We start from the raw sequence: 16,943 nt of genomic DNA on the forward strand, positions 1-16,943 counted from the left end.
CTCCCTCCCACCCTCCCTATCCCACCCCTCTAGGTGGTCACAAAGCACCGAGCTGATCTCCCTGTGCTATGCGGCTGCTTCCCACTAGTTATCTATTTTACATTTGGTAGTGTATATATGTCCATGACACTCTCTCACCCTGTCACATCTCACCCCTCCCCCTCCCCATATCCTCAAGTCCATTCTCTAGTAGGTCTGTGTCTTTATTCCCATCTTGCCACTAGGTTCTTCATGACCTCTTTTTTTTTTTTTTTTTTTTTCCCTTAGATTCCATATATATGTGTTAGCATACTGTATTTGTTTTTCTCTTTCTGACTTACTTCACTCTGTATGACAGACTCTAACTCCATCCACCTCATTACAAACACCTCCATTTCATTTCTTTTTATGGCTGAGTAATATTCCATTGTATATATGTGCCACATCTTCTTTATCCATTCATCCGATGATGGACACCTAGGTTGCTTCCATGTCCTGGCTATTGTAAACAGAGCTGCAATGAATATTTTGGTACATGACTCTTTCTGAATTATGGTTTTCTCAGGGTATATGCCCAGTAGTGGCATTGCTGGGTCATATGGTAGTTCTATTTTTAGTTTTTTAAGGAACCTCCATACTGTTCTCCATAGTGGCTGTATCAATTTACATTCCCACCAACAGTGCAAGAGTGTTCCCTTTTCTCCACACCCTCTCCAGCATTTATTGTTTCTAGATTTTTTGATGATGGCCATTCTGACCGGTGTGAGATGATACCTCATTGTAGTTTTGATTTGCATTTCTCTAATGATTAATGATGTTGAGCATTCTTTCATGTGTCTGTTGGCAATCTGTATCTCTTCTTTGGAGAAATGTCTATTTAGGTCTTCTGCCCATTTTTGGATTGGGTTGTTTGTTTTTTTGTTATTGAGCTGCATGAGCTGCTTGTAAATCTTGGAGATTAATCCTTTGTCCGTTGCTTCATTTGCAAATATTTTCTCCCATTCTGAGGGTTGTCTTTTGGTCTTGTTTATGGTTTCCTTTGCTGTGCAAAAGCTTTTAAGTTTCATTAGGTCCCATTTGTTTATTTGTGTTTTTATTTCCATTTCTCTAGGACCTGGGTCAAAAAGGATCTTGCTGTGACTTATGTCATACAGTGTTCTGCCTATGTTTTCCTCTAAGAGTTTGATAGTGTCTGGCCTTACACTTAGGTCTTTAATCCATTTTGAGTTTATTTTTGTGTATGGTGTCAGGGAGTGTTCTAATTTCATACTTTTACATGTACCTGTCCAATTTTCCCAGCACCACTTATTGAAGAGGCTGTCTTTTCTCCACTGTATATGCTTGCCTCCTTTATCAAAGATAAGGTGACCATATGTGCGTGGGCTTATCTCTGGGCTTTCTATCCTGTTCCATTGATCTATATTTCTGTTTTTGTGCCAGTACCAAACTGTCTTGATTACTGTAGCTTTGTACTATAGTCTGAAGTCAGGGAGCCTGATTCCTCCAGCTCCATTTTTCGTTCTCAAGATTGCTTTGGCTATTCGGGGTCTTTTGTGTTTCCATACAAATTGTGAAATTTTTTGTTCTAGTTCTGTGAAAAATGCCAGTGGTAGTTTGATAGGGATTGCATTGAATCTGTAGATTGCTTTGGGTAGCAGAGTCATTTTCACAATGTTGATTCTTCCAATCCAAGAACATGGTATATCTCTCCATCTATTTGTATCATCTTTAATTTCTTTCATCAGTGTCCTATAATTTTCTGCATACAGGTCTTTTGTCTCCTTAGGTAGGTTTATTCCTAGGTATTTTATTCTTTTTGTTGCAATGGTAAACGGGAGTGTTTTCTTAATTTCACTTTCAGATTTTTCATCATTAGTATACAGGAATGCAAGAGATTTCTGTGCATTAATTTTGTATCCTGCTACTTTACCAAATTCATTGATTAGCTCTAGTAGTTTTCTGGTAGCATCTTTTGGATTCTCTATGTATAGTATCATGTCATCTGCAAACAGTGACAGCTTTACTTCTTCTTTTCCGATTTGGATTCCTTTTATTTCTTTTTCGTCTCTGATTGCTGTGGCTAACACTTCCAAAACTATGTTGAATAATAGTGGTGAGAGTGGGCAACCTTGTCTTGTTCCTGATCTTAGTGGAAATGGTTTCAGTGTTTCACCATTGAGGACAATGTTGGCTGTGGGTTTGTCATATACGGCCTTTATTATGTTGAGGAAAGTTCCCTCTATGCCTACTTTCTGCAGGACTTTTATCATAAATGGGTGTTGAATTTTGTCGAAAGCTTTCTCTGCATCTATTGAGATGATCATATGGTTTTTCTCCTTCAATTTGTTAATATGATGTATCACGTTGATTGATTTGCGTATATTGAAGAATCCTTGCATTCCTGGAATAAACCCCACTTGATCATGGTGTATGATCCTTTTAATGTGCTGTTGGATTCTGTTTGCTAGTATTTTGTTGAGGATTTTTGCATCTATGTTCATCAGTGATATTGGCCTGTAGTTTTCTTTCTTTGTGACATCTTTGCCTGGTTTTGGTATCAGGGTGATGGTGGCCTCGTAGAATGAGTTGGGGAGTGTTCCTCCCTCTGCAATATTTTGGAAGAGTTTGAGAAGGATAGGTGTTAGCTCTTCTCTAAATGTTTGATAGAATTCGCCTGTGAAGCCATCTGGTCCTGGGCTTTTGTGTGTTGGAAGATTTTTAATCACAGTTTCAATTTCAGTGCTTGTGATTGGTCTGTTCATATTTTCTATTTCTTCCTGGTTCAGTCTCGGCAGGTTGTGCATTTCTAAGAATCTGTCCATTTCTTCCAGGTTGTCCATTTTATTAGCATAGAGTTGCTTGTAGTAATCTCTTATGATCGTTTGTATTTCTGCAGTGTCAGTGGTTACTTCTCCTTTTTCATTTCTAACTCTATTGATTTGAGTCTTCTCCTTTTTTCTCTTGATGAGTCTGGCTAATGGTTTATCAATTTTGTTTATCTTCTCAAAGAACCAGCTTTTAGTTTCATTGATTTTTGCTATTGTTTCCTTCATTTCTTTTTCATTTATTTCTGATCTGATCTTTATGATTTCTTTCCTTCTGCTAGCTTTGGGGTTTTCTTGTTCTTCTTTCTCTAATTGCTTTAGGTGCAAGGTTAGGTTGTTTATTCGAGATGTTTCCTGTTTCTTGATGTAGGCTTGTATTGCTATAAACTTCCCTCTTAGAACTGCTTTTGCTGCATCCCATAGGTTTTGGATCGTCGTGTCTCCATTGTCATTTGTTTCTAGGTATTTTTTGATTTCCCCTTTGATTTCTTCAGTGATCACTTCGTTATTAAGTAGTGTATTGTGTAGCCTCCATGTGTTTGTATTTTTTACAGATCTTTTCCTGTAATTGATATCTAGTCTCATAGCGTTGTGGTCGGAAAAGATACTTGATACGATTTCAATTTTTTTAAATTTACCAAGGCTTGATTTGTGACCCAAGATATGATCTATCCTGGAGAATGTTCCATGAGCACTTGAGAAAAATGTGTATTCTGTTGTTTTTGGGTGGAATGTCCTATAAATATCAATTAAGTCCATCTTGTTTAATGTATCATTTAAAGCTTGTGTTTCCTTATTTATTTTCATTTTGGATGATCTGTCCATTGGTGAAAGTGGGGTGTTAAAGTCCCCTACTATGATTGTGTTACCGTCGATTTCCCCTTTTATGGCTGTTAGTATTTGCCTTATGTATTGAGGTGCTCCTATGTTGGGTGCATAAATATTTACAATTGTTATACCTTCCTCTTGGATCGATCCCTTGATCATTATATAGTGTCCGTCTTTGTCTCTTGTAATTGTCTTTATTTTAAAGTCTATTTTGTCTGATATGAGAATTGCTACTCCAGCTTTCTTTTGATTTCCATTTGCATGGAATATCTTTTTCCATCCCCTCACTTTCAGTCTGTATGTGTCTCTAGGTCTGAAGTGGGTCTCTTGTAGACAGCATATATATGGGTCTTGTTTTTGTATCCATTCAGCCAGTCTGTGTCTTTTGGTGGGAGCATTTAATCCATTTACATTTAAGGTAATTATCGATATGTATGTTCCTATTCCCATTTTCTTAAATGTTTTGGGTTTGTTATTGTAGGTGTTTTCCTTCTCTTGTGTTTCTTGCCTAGAGAAGTTCCTTTAGCATTTGTTGTAAAGCTGGTTTGGTGGTGCTGAACTCTCTCAGCTTTTGCTTGTCTGTAAAGGTTTTAATTTCTCCATCAAATCTGAATGAGATCCTTGCTGGGTAGAGTAATCTTGGTTGTAGGTTTTTCTCCTTCATCACTTTAAGTATATCCTGCCACTCCCTTCTGGCTTGCAGCGTTTCTGCTGAAAGATCAGCTGTTAACCTTATGGGGATGCCCTTGTGTGTTATCTGTTGTTTTTCCCTTGCTGCTTTTAATATGTTTTCTTTATATTTAATTTTTGATAGTTTGATTAATATGTGTCTTGGTGTGTTTCTCCTTGGATTTATCCTGTATGGGACTCTCTGTGCTTCCAGGACTTGATTAACTATTTCCTTTCCCATATTAGGGAAGTTTTCAACTATAATCTCTTCAAATATTTTCTCAGTCCCTTTCTTTTTCTCTTCTTCTTCTGGGACCCCTATAATTCGAATGTTGGTGCGTTTAATGTTGTCCCAGAGGTCTCTGAGACTGTCCTCAGTTCTTTTCATTCTTTTTTCTTTATTCTGGTCTGCAGTAGTTATTTCCACCATTTTATCTTCCAGGTCACTTATCCGTTCTTCTGCCTCAGTTATTCTGCTATTGATCCCATCTAGAGTATTTTTAATTTCATTTATTGTGCTTGTCATCGTTTCTTGGTTCCTCTTTAGTTCTTCTACGTCCTTGTTAAATGTTTCTTGCATTTTGTCTATTCTATTTCCAAGACTTTGGATCATCCTTACTATCATTATTCTGAATTCTTTTTCAGGTAGACTACCTATTTCCTCTTCATTTGTTAGGTCTGGTGGGTTTTGACCCTGCTCCTTCATCTGCTGTGTGTTTTTCTGTCTTCTCATTTTGCTTATCTTACTGTGTTTGGGGTCTCCTTTTCACAGGCTGCAGGTTCTTAGTTCCCGTTGTTTTTGGTATCTGTCCCCAGTGGCTAAGGTTGGTTCAGTGGGTTGTGTAGGTTTCCTGGTGGAGGGAACTAGTGCCTGTGTTCTGGTGGATGAGGCTGGATGTTGTCTTTCTGGTGGGTTCGTCCACGTCTGGTGGTGTGTTTTGGGGTGTCTGTGGCCTTATTTTGATTTTAGGCAGCCTCTCTGTTAATGGATGGGGCTGTGTTCCTCTCTTGCTAGTTGTTTGGCATAGGGTGTCCAGCACTGTAGCTTGCTGGTCGTTGAGTGAAGCTGGGTCTTGATGTTGAGATGGAGATCTGTGAGAGATTTTCGCCGTTTGGTATTACGTGGAGCTGGGAGGTCTCTTGTGGACCAGTGTCCTGAAGTTGGCTCTCCCACCTCAGAGGCACAGCCCTGATGCCTGGCTGGAGCACCAAGAGCTTTTCATCCACACGGCTCAGAATAAAAGGGAAAAAAAATGGAAAGAAAGAAAAAAAGAGGATAAAATAAAATAAAATAAAGCAATTATAATAAAAAATAAGAAAAAAAATTATTAAGAGTAAATTTATTAAGAAAAAAAATTTTTTTTTAATTTTTAAAAATAGATTTATTAATTTTTTATACTAAAAATAAGAAAAAAATTATTTAGAAAAAATTTATTAAGAAAAAAAATTTTTTAATTTTTTAAAATAAAAAATATGAAAAAACTTATTAAAAATTTTTTTAAAAATAGAAAATAAGGAAAAAATTATTAAGAAAACATTTATTAGGGGAAAAAAAATTTTTAAGCCAAAAAAAAAAAAAAAAAAAAAAAAAACGGACGGACCTAACCCTAGGACTAAGGGTGAGAGCAAAGCTATACAGACAAAATCTCTCCCAGAAGCATACACATCTACACTCACAAAAAAAAGGAAAAGGGGAAAAGTTAATATATCCTGCTCCCAAAGTCCATCTCCTAAATTTGGGATGATTCGTTGTCTATTCAGGTATTCAACAGATGCAGGCACATCAAGTTGTTTGTGGAGCTTTAATCCGCTGCTTCTGAGGCTGCTGGGAGAGATTTCCCTTTCTCTTCTTTGTTCGTACAGCTCCCGGGGTTCAGCTTTGGATTTGGACCCGCCTCTGCATGTAGGTCCCCTGAGGGCGTCTGTTCCCCGCCCAGACAGAATGGGGTTAAAGGAGCAGCTGATTCGGGGGCTCTGGCTCAGTCAGGCCGGGGGGAGGGAGCGGTACGGAGGAGGCGGGGCGAGCCTGCGGCGGCAGAAGCCGGCGTGACGTTGCAGCAGCCTGAGGCGCGCCGTGCGCTCTCCCGGGGAAGTTGTCCCCGGATTACGGGAGCCTGGCCGTGGCGGGCTGCAGAGGCTCCCGGGAGGGGCGGTGTGGAGAGTGACCTGTGCTCGCCCACAGGCTTTTTGGTGGCGGCAGCAGCAGCCTTAGCGTCTCATGCCCGTCTCTGGGGTCCGCGCTGATAGCCGCGGCTCGCGCCCGTCTCTGGAGTTCGTTTAAGTGGCGCTCTGAATCCCCTCTCCTTGCGCGCCGCGAAACAAAGAGGCAAGAAAAAGTCTCCTGCCTCTTCGGCAGCTGCAGACTTTTTCTCGTGCACCCTCCCGGCTAGCTGTGGTGCGCTAGACCCTTCAGGCTGTGTTCACGCAGCCAACCCCAGTCCTCTCCCTGGGATCTGACCGAAGCCCGCGCCTCAGCTCCCAGCCCCCGCCCGCCCCGGCGGGTGAGCAGACAAGCCTCTCGGGCTGGTGAGTGCTGCTCGGCGCCGAGCCTCTGTGTGGGAATCTCTCCGTTTTTCCCTCTGCGTCCCTGTTGCTGTGGGATCCGCGCTGATAGCCGCGGCTCGCGCCCGTCTCTGGAGCTCGTTTAGGCGGCGCTCTGAATCCCCTCTCCTTGCGCGCCGCGAAACAAAGAGGCAAGAAAAATTCTCTTGCCTCTTTGGCAGCTGCAGTCTTTTTCCCGGACTCCCTCCCGGCTAGCACCGAAGCCCGAGCCCCAGCTCCCAGGCCCCGCCCGCCCCGGCGGCTGAGCAGACAAGCCTCTCGGGCTGGTGAGTGCTGGTCGGCACCGCTCCTCTGTGCGGGAATCTCCGCTTTGCCCTCCGCACCACTGTGGCTGCGCTCTCCTCCGTGGCTCCGAAGCTTCCCCCCTCTGCTACCCGCAGTCTCTGCCCACGAAGGGGCTTCCTAGTGTGTGGAAACCTTTCCTCCTTCACAGCTCCCTCCCACTGGTGCAGGTCCCGTCCCTATTCTTTTGTCTCTGTTATTTCTTTTTTCTTTTGCCCTACCCAAGTACGTGGGGATTTTCTTGCCTTTTGGGAGGTCTGACGTCTTCTGCCAGCGTTCAGTGGGTGTTCTGTAGGAGCAGTTCCACGTGTAGATGTATTTCTCATGTATCTGTGGGGAGGAAGGTGATCTCCGCGTCTTACTCTTCCGCCATCTTGCCCCTCCCTCAGTAGGCAAGTTGATCTCACTCTCTCTCTGTCCTCTGCACCAGACTGCGGACAGCTCGTCTCCTCCCAATCTGTGAATCCCTGGACCTGGGCTGGGCCATCCCATGGTGGCGTCTTAGCTCCAGTCCACTGACGCACAGTTACCAGGGGATTTTCTACAGCTCCCTGGACAGCACCTTCCATGTGGACAGGGCCTTGCCAGTCTTCTCTCCTTGAATCCACAGAGCTAGCCCGGAACTCAGCTCTCACTCAAATGTGAATAGTGAAGGGCAACTGAGATGACGAATGAGAAAACGCTGTGTAAACAGTAAAGGGCCGTGGTATGTGAGAGTCTGTTGCGATTATTTGATTCATGGGGACTCCCTGCTAATGAGAGTACAGTTGGCCCTCTGTATCTGTGGGCCCTGCATCCTTCAGTGAGGAGGGCCAACTATGGTCTTGAGCATCCCTGGATTTTGGTAATTTGGTGGGTCCTGGAACCAGTTCCCCTTGGATACTGTCTCTGAGTCTCAGCTTGCCCAGGGATGAAGAGAGTATTTTTGAAGGTTCTAAGATATCTCCGAGGTCACTGGAAAGAGACAGCTGTCCTAAACAGACCAGCGCCCAGGCTGCCTGCTTTTTTTTCTGGGCCTTCTACTTGCATCAGAACCCACAGTGGTTTCTCTGAACCCCTCGCCTTCACCTCCTCTTCTCCTGGGCCCCTGTCCCAGCCTGTCATGTGCCTCCACTCCACTCGGCTGTGTTCAGACAGCAGCCCCCGGCCCAGCTCCCCAGCATGGCATACTAACTGACTGCCTTTTGTCCACAATGTTCCACGAGCTCCTTCCCAGCCTGAAACAGGGCAGGCAAAGCCAGTCTTGATCCGGCCCCACTTCATCCCTGTGTTCAACCTTCCAACAAATGCCGGGCTAGGCATGGGAGATAGAGAGCTGAGCTAAAAAGTGGGGTTCCCTCCTCGTAGCTCAGTCCAGGGGACCCTTTCCAACTTCACTGTTTAATAATCCTTAGTGCCAGCTCCCAGCTCCCCACTGAGGTCTAATGTGAACATTCTCTGTGCTTTTGCCCTCTCAGAAATGCCAGTCCCGGGACTTCCCCAGCGGTCCAGTGGTTAAGACTTCACCTTCCAATGCAGGGAGTACAGGTTCGATCCCTGCTCGGGGAGCTAAAATCCCACATGCCTCGCGGCCAAAAAAAACCAAAACCAGAGCATAAAACAGAAGCAATATTGTAAAAAATTCAGTAAAGACTTTAAAATGGTCCACATCAAGAAAAAAAAAAGATCTTTAAAAAAAAAATAGAAATGCCAGTCCCTCTGTGATAGACACTGCTAGATGTCCTCCCACTGTCAGCTCTCCCTTCTGCCTTAGGAACAGGGTCCGTCCTGAGCTGGACATACTGCTACCTGGAAAAGAGACTGTATCTCTCAGCTCCCCTTGTAATGAGATGTGGCCCAAGCTCAAGTTACTTGTCCCAGGACTCACAGGAAGAAAGCATGGGAGCCACTGTTTGGTTTCAAGGGACATTCTCTTAACCACTAGGTAGGTAATAAATACGGAGATAGATCCACCACGGGTACCTCGGAAGATCCATTGGATCAGTGACTGAATGAATATTTGCAATGACCTCTGGCCCTGGCTGGGTTGAGGTGGGCCCTCGCACGTACCTGTGTTGTAATGCTTGGTGCAGTATCTCAAGTCCTTCTCCTCCTTCAGGATAAACTGGGGCAGAGTCAGTCCATCTGCCACCTGCACAGCCCCCTGCTCCTGCCACTCAAAGATGAGGTCATTCATGGTGTATCCAACTGGGATGGGATCAGAAGAAGGAGCAGTCACCACCCAGAAGGTCTTATCTGAAGCATGTCAGGGGTGCTTCAGGAAGGGCGTCTAACATGAAGCACGTTAGAAGCAGAGAGGCATCAGACACTCAGTGGAACTCATGAGACTATGTTGCTGCTGCTGTTTTTTTCTCCCCACACGAGAGGTTAAAGCTGGTTTTGCTGTTGACATCTACCCCACAGCCCTTCCACCTCTCTTATCCACCCCCCCCAGCCTCCCACCTTAGCTTGTCCTCTTGCCCTCACCCCTCAGTCCCATGGTCAGATTCAGCTGTCCTCCACTATTTTTGCCTGTGCACCATCCTTGCAAGCCCCCTCTTGTGCCCCCAGCAGATTTCCCTCTGGGGAATGACTGTATGGTATGCTGTCCTGGTGGGGCTATCAGTTGGGGGCCAAGGTATGAGATGGTGACTCAACTAGGCCAATCAGACTCTCTGCCCCAGGACTTTGACTGTTGAGTAAAGTGACAAAGGTTCAGAGTTGGCTGGTGCAGACTCTCCTCAGAGGTGGTGCTCCAAGGGGATGGTCTGTTAGTTCCTGTTGCCTAAATGCTCTGGCCTGGTTCTTGTACTTTAGCTTTTCTTTCAAGTCCATGTGGAACCCCTATGTCCTTCCACTTAATTCCATTCTTTACATGAGTCAGATTGGTTTCTGTGTTGCAATCAAAGAAGTGAGCTACTCCATCTGTTAAAATCTTGGTTCACCTGTGATCTCCTCCATAAAACCTTCCCCATACCCTGTCTCCTTCCCAGTCAGAAGGAAGTGCACTTTCTGCCTTGAGGCCACAGCATTTTGTACGTCTAACCACACACGTACCACTTGCTGCCTGCCTTAGAGTTATCTGTGTGGAAGACGTCTCTCTCCCCTGCTGGAGTGAGCATCCCTGTGAGTTCAAGGACCATGACTTATTCAAGCTATTGCTCCTCCATTCCTGGCGAGCATGTTCCTGGGGGACATGGAACAGTGCCTCTTTGGAGAATGCTGCTGGCTCCAGAGCTGAACTTCAGTCAGACAATGTTAGGGACGTTATATTTCTAATGTGTTTTCTAAGAGCAAAGCTCCTCATCTGGTATTTTGGGCTATTACAGTAATCTCCTGGGGTTCAGTGGTTAGGAGCAGCTGTGTGGGAATTTCTGCTGGTCCCATGGGGATAGGAGAGTCTGGTTCTTTTAGAGGCCTCATGCAAGGGACTCACAGCTTTCCAGTTGCATAATGCACGTCTGGACGTCCATGGGGAAATTCTTCAAGTCCATGGGGCAGGCCAGTGTCAGGGTGATTCTGGGAAGAGAAAGGAGTCGTATGATGCTGGATCCACAAACCAGAGAAGCTGTGCCTCCGTTCCAGTTACTACTGGAAAATCAGTTATCTAGGAAAGGCCAAGGAGGCTAGGGAACCAGTGTTTATTGAAATAATATATGTATATTTCCACATCAGAGAGATAAAGTAGGTTGCCTAAAGTCACACAGAGTCAGTGGAACTTCTGGGCTTCTTTGGCGTCTGTCTGGCTTCTAGAAACTTGCCTTTAGCAAGTTGCCTGAAGGCCTGTAGGCCATGGGCTACCTCCATCCCTTCTCTTCTGTAGAGCCCTCAGGTAAGGCAGAGCCTGAATTTTAAATTGAGCACCACCAGGCCTCAGGTATCCCCAGGTGCACCTGTATGTAGCAGGTGCGCAGGTGGTTCTTGGCTTCTCCCTTCACACACTGGACTCATCAAAAGTGATTTCCAAGAGGCTCCCTGCATGCTGGGTGTCCAACACAGCTGACTCGCGTCTGCGGGCTCCTGCTGGGGTCAGTTGGGGAGTGGTGGTTGCTCCAGGCGTCTGGGCTAGCTGTTTATTTTGGGTTGTTCAGCCCTGGCCGAGACTGCAGCCTCAGAACCAGAGGGAGTCCCCTGAACAGAATCCAAGGTCTGCAGCTCAGCTGCGATGCAAGGCTTCAGCTTGAAAGGCTTTGCCAGCATCTGAGCCCCTGCTGCAGGGAACAGAGAAGAAAGGCTCGTGGAGGCCAAAGAGACTTAGATCATCAGGCCAACTCCTGCACTGGACAGGTGAGAAAACTGGGAGGCAGAGAAGGCTAGGTGGGGAGGCATGTCAGGTCACACAGCCAGCTGATGGCTCAGCCAGGGTTCAAAACCACGTCTCCTGGCCTTTGGATTTTGAGCTCGTGTGTTTGCTGGCGGGCTTTCTAGCCCTGCTATCCTGAAAAGCCAACCTCAATACCCGAAGACCCCTAACTGGTGGTCTTATGGGGCTTAGCTGCTGGCACCTCGGCCCCACGTGGTGAGGCCCACGGCCTGGCGCGAGCTTCCCCCTCCAGCTCTCACCCATGGCTGTGGATGCGGGCCCTTTAAGCACAAGGCAGAAGCAGGGAGGGAAAGGGCGGGAGAGGAAGGGGAAGAAGAGGGGAAAGAGGGAGCGGGAGAAGGAGGGGGAAGGGAAGGGAAAGTGCACGCAGTTGAATTTCTGGAGATAAGAGCTCCAAAGTGGGGCAGCCGACACACTGGGTGAATTTCCTGAAGTTGAATGACCTTGGAACATCACTTTCTGCTGATTTGTCCTTCTGTCATGCTGCACTGGGGCTTAGCTTCCTAGAGATATGAAACTGAGCCTGGCTGCAGCAGAATCCAAGCCAGCCAGGGCCTCGGTGGCCATCCTGAGCCCGTCACCCTTCCAGTCTGGATGTGCACTGGGTGCGGCAGGCAATGGGTGAGCAAGGCCATGTTGGCCTCGGATTCCTCCCAGTCTGCCCTTCCATGGTGCCTCCTTTACCTGCTGAGGTCCCTGAGTCCCCTCTCCCACCCAGCCTGCTCTCGGGAGACTCTGAATCCAGTCACATTTGGGGATTAGGATCTGTGCGGCCTCTCCAATGGGCTTGGACACTTAAAGCTCATCTCCTAATGGAAATAAAAAGATATATTCCCCTGAGGGACTGGAGGGGCAGGAGAGTCATTTAGGACCAGTGTCCCCCCCCCCTTTTTTTTTTAACTTTTTATTTTATATTGGCGTATAGCTGATGAACAATGTTGTGATAGTTTCAGGTGCACAGCAAAGCGACTCAGCCATACATATACACGTATCCATTCTCCCCCAAACTCCCCTTCCATCCAGGCTGCCACATAACATTGAGCTGAGTTCCCTGTGCTACACAGTAGTAGTAGGACCAGTGTCCCTTTAAGCTCTTTGAAATAAAAACATATTCATTCATTCATCAAATATTTGAGTGCCTATTGAATGCTCTGCACTGTTCTTCTAGGCTCTGAGTGGGCATTAGGTGCACACTAACAGATTAGAATCTAGGTTCTGCTACTATGTAGCTGTGGGAACTCTGGCAAGTTGCTTAAACTTTCAGATCCTCACTTGTCTAATCTGCAAAGTGGGCATAATAAAGCCTACTTCATAGGGTTGATAGGAGGAGTATAAATAATACATATAAAGTCTGAGCCTAGTAGGTAAATTCCCAGTGAATGGTACATAGTAAGGATATAACATGGACATTGGTTCTTCTCTCCATGCCTTGGGGGTGGAGACTGAGAATTAGGTGGGTTGGGAGGGGCGCAGAGTGTGGCAGGAAGCTCTGAAAGTTTGCCCATAACCAGTGTATGCAGGATATCCCCCAACTAGGGAAGGGAGTCCCAGCAGACTCAGTGCAAGGAGTAGAGGAAGATAGAAAGCCTTTATAGAAGGGAAGGAGCAGCCCTGGCTTATACCTGTGAGCAGCACCGTCCACCTGGCAGGCCACTTATGTTGAAGTTGCTGTGATTTTTCAGACTTTGCGCCTTTGCTCGGCTATTTTTAAAAATTATGATAAAAACGTTTAACATGAGATCCACCCTCTTAATAAGTGTTTAAATGTACAGTAGAGTACTGTTAACTGTAGAGTATTGTTGTACAGCAGCTCTCTGGAATTTATTCATCTTGAATAACCGAACGTTCCTGGGGTCAGCATTGTCTTTGAATATTCTTTTCCCATCTTGTTTTATTGAAATTCTGGGCAAGCTTGGGGGCCTAACTTTAACCTTCCCTCTCTAGGATGCTTCCTTGGTCCCCCTGGTTATAATGAACTACTCGCTTCTAGGAGTTCCCGTGGTATTTTATTCTTACTTGCTGAGTGTAAGCTGCAGAGCTGGCTCTGCCTATTCTGTAAAGGTGCTCAGTTGCCAGGGCCTGTTCACCTCTGTTTGGCCCTCCTCTGAGTGTCTGCTCCCACAAGGTGTATCCTGAGGATGGAGGGGACGAGCCTGTACAGAACTCACCTGATGCTGTAGAGGACATTCCCATTCCGGGAGATCCTCAGCAGTTTGTTGTCCGTGGTGATCTCATGGAAGTGGGCCCCCTTCTCATTGGCAAAGAACAGGTCAGGTTTCCAGATGGAGTCCAACATGGATGGGTCCAGGTCCAGAGAGTCATCCGGGTATTCGTTGTAGGCCAGCCGGGGGTCGTTCCACTGCTGCCGTAGGAAGATGTTGACCCTATAGTCCTACAGCCAGGAGATAAGGAGGTGGACTCAGAGTTAGGCCCTGGGATGTCACATCTTGGAGGGCCCAGGTGCTTTCGGTCAGCGCTTCCCAAAGCCCCTTCTGGGGGATGCTATCAGAGTGTGGTTGCATCTTACATGGGGATGAGACGTAAAGTCTGTGCATCAGGCAAAAATCAGGGCAGTCATAATTATCCCTGAAAATTCTCTAGATGCCCTATTAAGTATATTCAACTTTGAACTGAGATTATTTAAATGTTATTCTTTCTTCTGAAAAATTTAAAATATGAAGTTCATACTGATGTAATAAACACCTGTTTATCATCCTGTTAACATTTTGTTGTGTTTGCTTCAGTTTTTATTAGATAAGAGAAATAATACATCACAGATAAAGCTGAAGTCCCCCTTTTATTATCAACCCCATCAGTGCAGTAATTCTTATGCCCACTAAGGTTTGAGAGTCACTATTCTAGACAGATCGAAGGAACAAAAGAAAAGACTAAAAGCTGATGCCTGAGCATTCACACTATTTTGCCCAATTCCCAAGCAGTGAAGGAAAGTTGGGTGGAAGGATTTTATAGTGTTCTGCTGGTCTTAGGGTTCACACCACTCTGTTTTAATACTGGCCTTCTGTTACCTTCTATAATGTATTGATTTGTTTGTTTGGGGAGGACTAATAGTTGCCACATCTTACTGGAACCCAGCGCTAAGTTAAATGCTCTCTGATGGGACAAAAAAAGTCACGATCAAACCAAGTAGGGAAATGTTTGATTAAACCAAATGTATCAGATTTCTTTATGGCAGAACTTCTCAGAGACCTTAATATGCTAAGGAGTTGTGTGCATCTCCAAAAGGGGAATAGACTATGCAACATTTCCTTGATTTATTTTGGCCATAGAACTCTTTTATTTTGTGCATGAGGCTCATCTTCTACAGAATGTGGGTTAGAAATTGCTGTCTTAGTCAAAACTACCCCCTTCCCCACCTTTTTTTTTTTCCAGATGAGGAAACTGAAATCTAGAGAGAGTTGAGACTGGCCGTGTCTCTCTGAAAAGGCAGAGCAGAGTTGATTTTGAAGCCCAGGTGCCTTGACTCTTAGCTGAGGATTTGTTCATTGGGTCTTAGAGGGACTTAAAGAATCCATTTAGTTCCCATTCACAACCTGAGATGCAATTTGTGGTAGGTCTCCACGGTGGGAAACTGGGTAATGAAGTTAAGAAATATTTCCATTAAGAAAAGTTTTAAATTTTGTTAGAGAGACATTGTAAACTTGGGGCCCGTGAATATTCCATTGCAAGCAGAATTTGGGGTGTATTTGTGTTTTCCTATGAAGAAGGGTATAACTCTCCCTGTTAGATTCCCAAGAGGGTTTATAGTTCCCTAGAAGATAAATAACCTCAGTTGAAGTCCAACTTTAAATGTTCTCCTTCAGGGAATAATCTCTGCTCGGAAGCACCTGCTGCTGCTTTTTCTCTGAAGGTGCAGGATAAAGGAGGTTATGTTATATTTTCTTTTGGGGAGCTGCCCCTAAATCCTGATTACCCTCGATCTGTCATCAGCAGGAATGGACTGAAGCAAACAGCCCTTCTGCCCCCTACGCTCCCCGCCTGCCACTTCCTCCCACATTCTGTTTGCCTACAGGAATATCAGTAGCTTCCTGAAATGTTCCAAGACGTCTTATGGGACTGTTCTATAACTTAGTTGAAGCCTCTCCCTCCAGCCCCATAGAAAATGACATTTGGTCTCATAATCAGGAATAAAGACGCAGACGTAGAGAATGGACTTGAGGACACGGGGAGGGGGAAGGGTAAGCTGGGACGAAGTGAGAGAGTGGCATGGACATATATACACTACCAAATGTAAAATAGATAGCTAGTGGGAAGCAGCCGCATAGCACAGGGAGATCAACTCGGTGCTTTGTGACCACCTAGAGGGGTGGGACAGGGAGGGAGGGAGGGAGACGCAAGATGGAGGATATATGGGGATATATGTATATGTATAGCTGATTCACTTTGTTATACAACAGAAACTAAGACAACATTGTAAAGCAGTTATGCTCCAATAGAGATGTTAAAAAAAAAATTTACTATCTTATAAGTCCCACGGTGGAGGGAAAACTTCAGGCCAGACTGGAGGTTGATACTTTGTTTTTCCTGTTGATTGTAATAGCTCCTAACCTGGCCCCATCTCATCAGGGATTAGAAACAGCCTCTGTTTGTTCTGTGGATTTTACATGAAGTGCGTGTGTTTGTGTGTGTGTGTGTGTGTGTGTGTGAGAGAGAGAGAGAGAGAGGGAGGGAGGGAGGGAGGGAGAGATGAGGCACTGGGAGTCATGTCAGAGTAAACAGACTATGAATGGTTGGACAGAAAAAGCCTTCAGTCCCCAAACCCCAGCTGCACTTCTGATGTTCTTGCCAGCAACATGTCAAGCCAGTTTATGTGGCTGGAAGGAAGAAAAGAAAGTGGCATTTCTTAAAATGGCCTGTTAGGCACCAGGCACTGTTTTAGATACTGTCACATACATTTAATCCTTACAAAACACCTGCAAGCTAGACATTCAGATTCTCATAGTGAGGTTAAGGAAACTGAGGTTTGGAAAGGTTGAGCTAGTAAGCAGCAGAGCTGGAATCTGAATCCACATCAGCCCAACCTTCTAGTGAGCACTTGTTGATTACGTCCCCTGGCTGTGGATGGCCGGTTCCGTGCTGGGGAGCCTCTTCTCTCACCCCCACTGCCTGCTCGGTTTAAGCTTAATCTCCTGCAGGAGGCTTGATGCCCCCAGGCTTCCCTGATTTCTTCCTTTTCTGATCTCCTAGCAAAACGGAATCGCCAGAAACGTTTAATTTAACACTACCTCCCTGTGTGTGTCTTACCTCCTCAACTTGATGGGCAACAATTTGAGAGGATAAACCTGACCTTATATTTCTCTTGCACCATCCTACCTACTCACCCAGTCCACGTACCTGGAGCTACCCAACACCCAGGAGGAGGAGGAGGAGGAGCAGGGGGAGGCAGAGCCAGAAAAAGTTGGAGTAGGAAGAGCTTGCCCCATTTTATAGCTGGAGAGACTGAGGATCAGAGAGAGGAGGCATTGTCCAAGGTCACA

General features: G+C 45.5%; 1 protein-coding gene across 1 annotated transcript in view; it reads right to left on the bottom strand.

Annotated features, from left to right (window-relative positions):
- Window positions 1-16,943, bottom strand: part of GLRA1 (glycine receptor alpha 1) — a 72,543-nt gene that overhangs the window by 16,377 nt on the left and 39,223 nt on the right. Inside the window, exons 5-7 of the mRNA XM_061188987.1 lie at window positions 13,617-13,840; window positions 10,561-10,643; window positions 9,195-9,332 (exon numbers count right to left, since the gene is read on the bottom strand). Of these exons, the coding sequence (XP_061044970.1) occupies window positions 9,195-9,332; window positions 10,561-10,643; window positions 13,617-13,840 (445 nt within the window). The remainder of the gene's footprint in view (window positions 1-9,194; window positions 9,333-10,560; window positions 10,644-13,616; window positions 13,841-16,943) is intronic.

Source organism: Eubalaena glacialis, chromosome 4 (genome assembly GCF_028564815.1).
Source record: "Eubalaena glacialis isolate mEubGla1 chromosome 4, mEubGla1.1.hap2.+ XY, whole genome shotgun sequence".
Lineage (NCBI taxonomy): Eukaryota > Metazoa > Chordata > Mammalia > Artiodactyla > Balaenidae > Eubalaena > Eubalaena glacialis.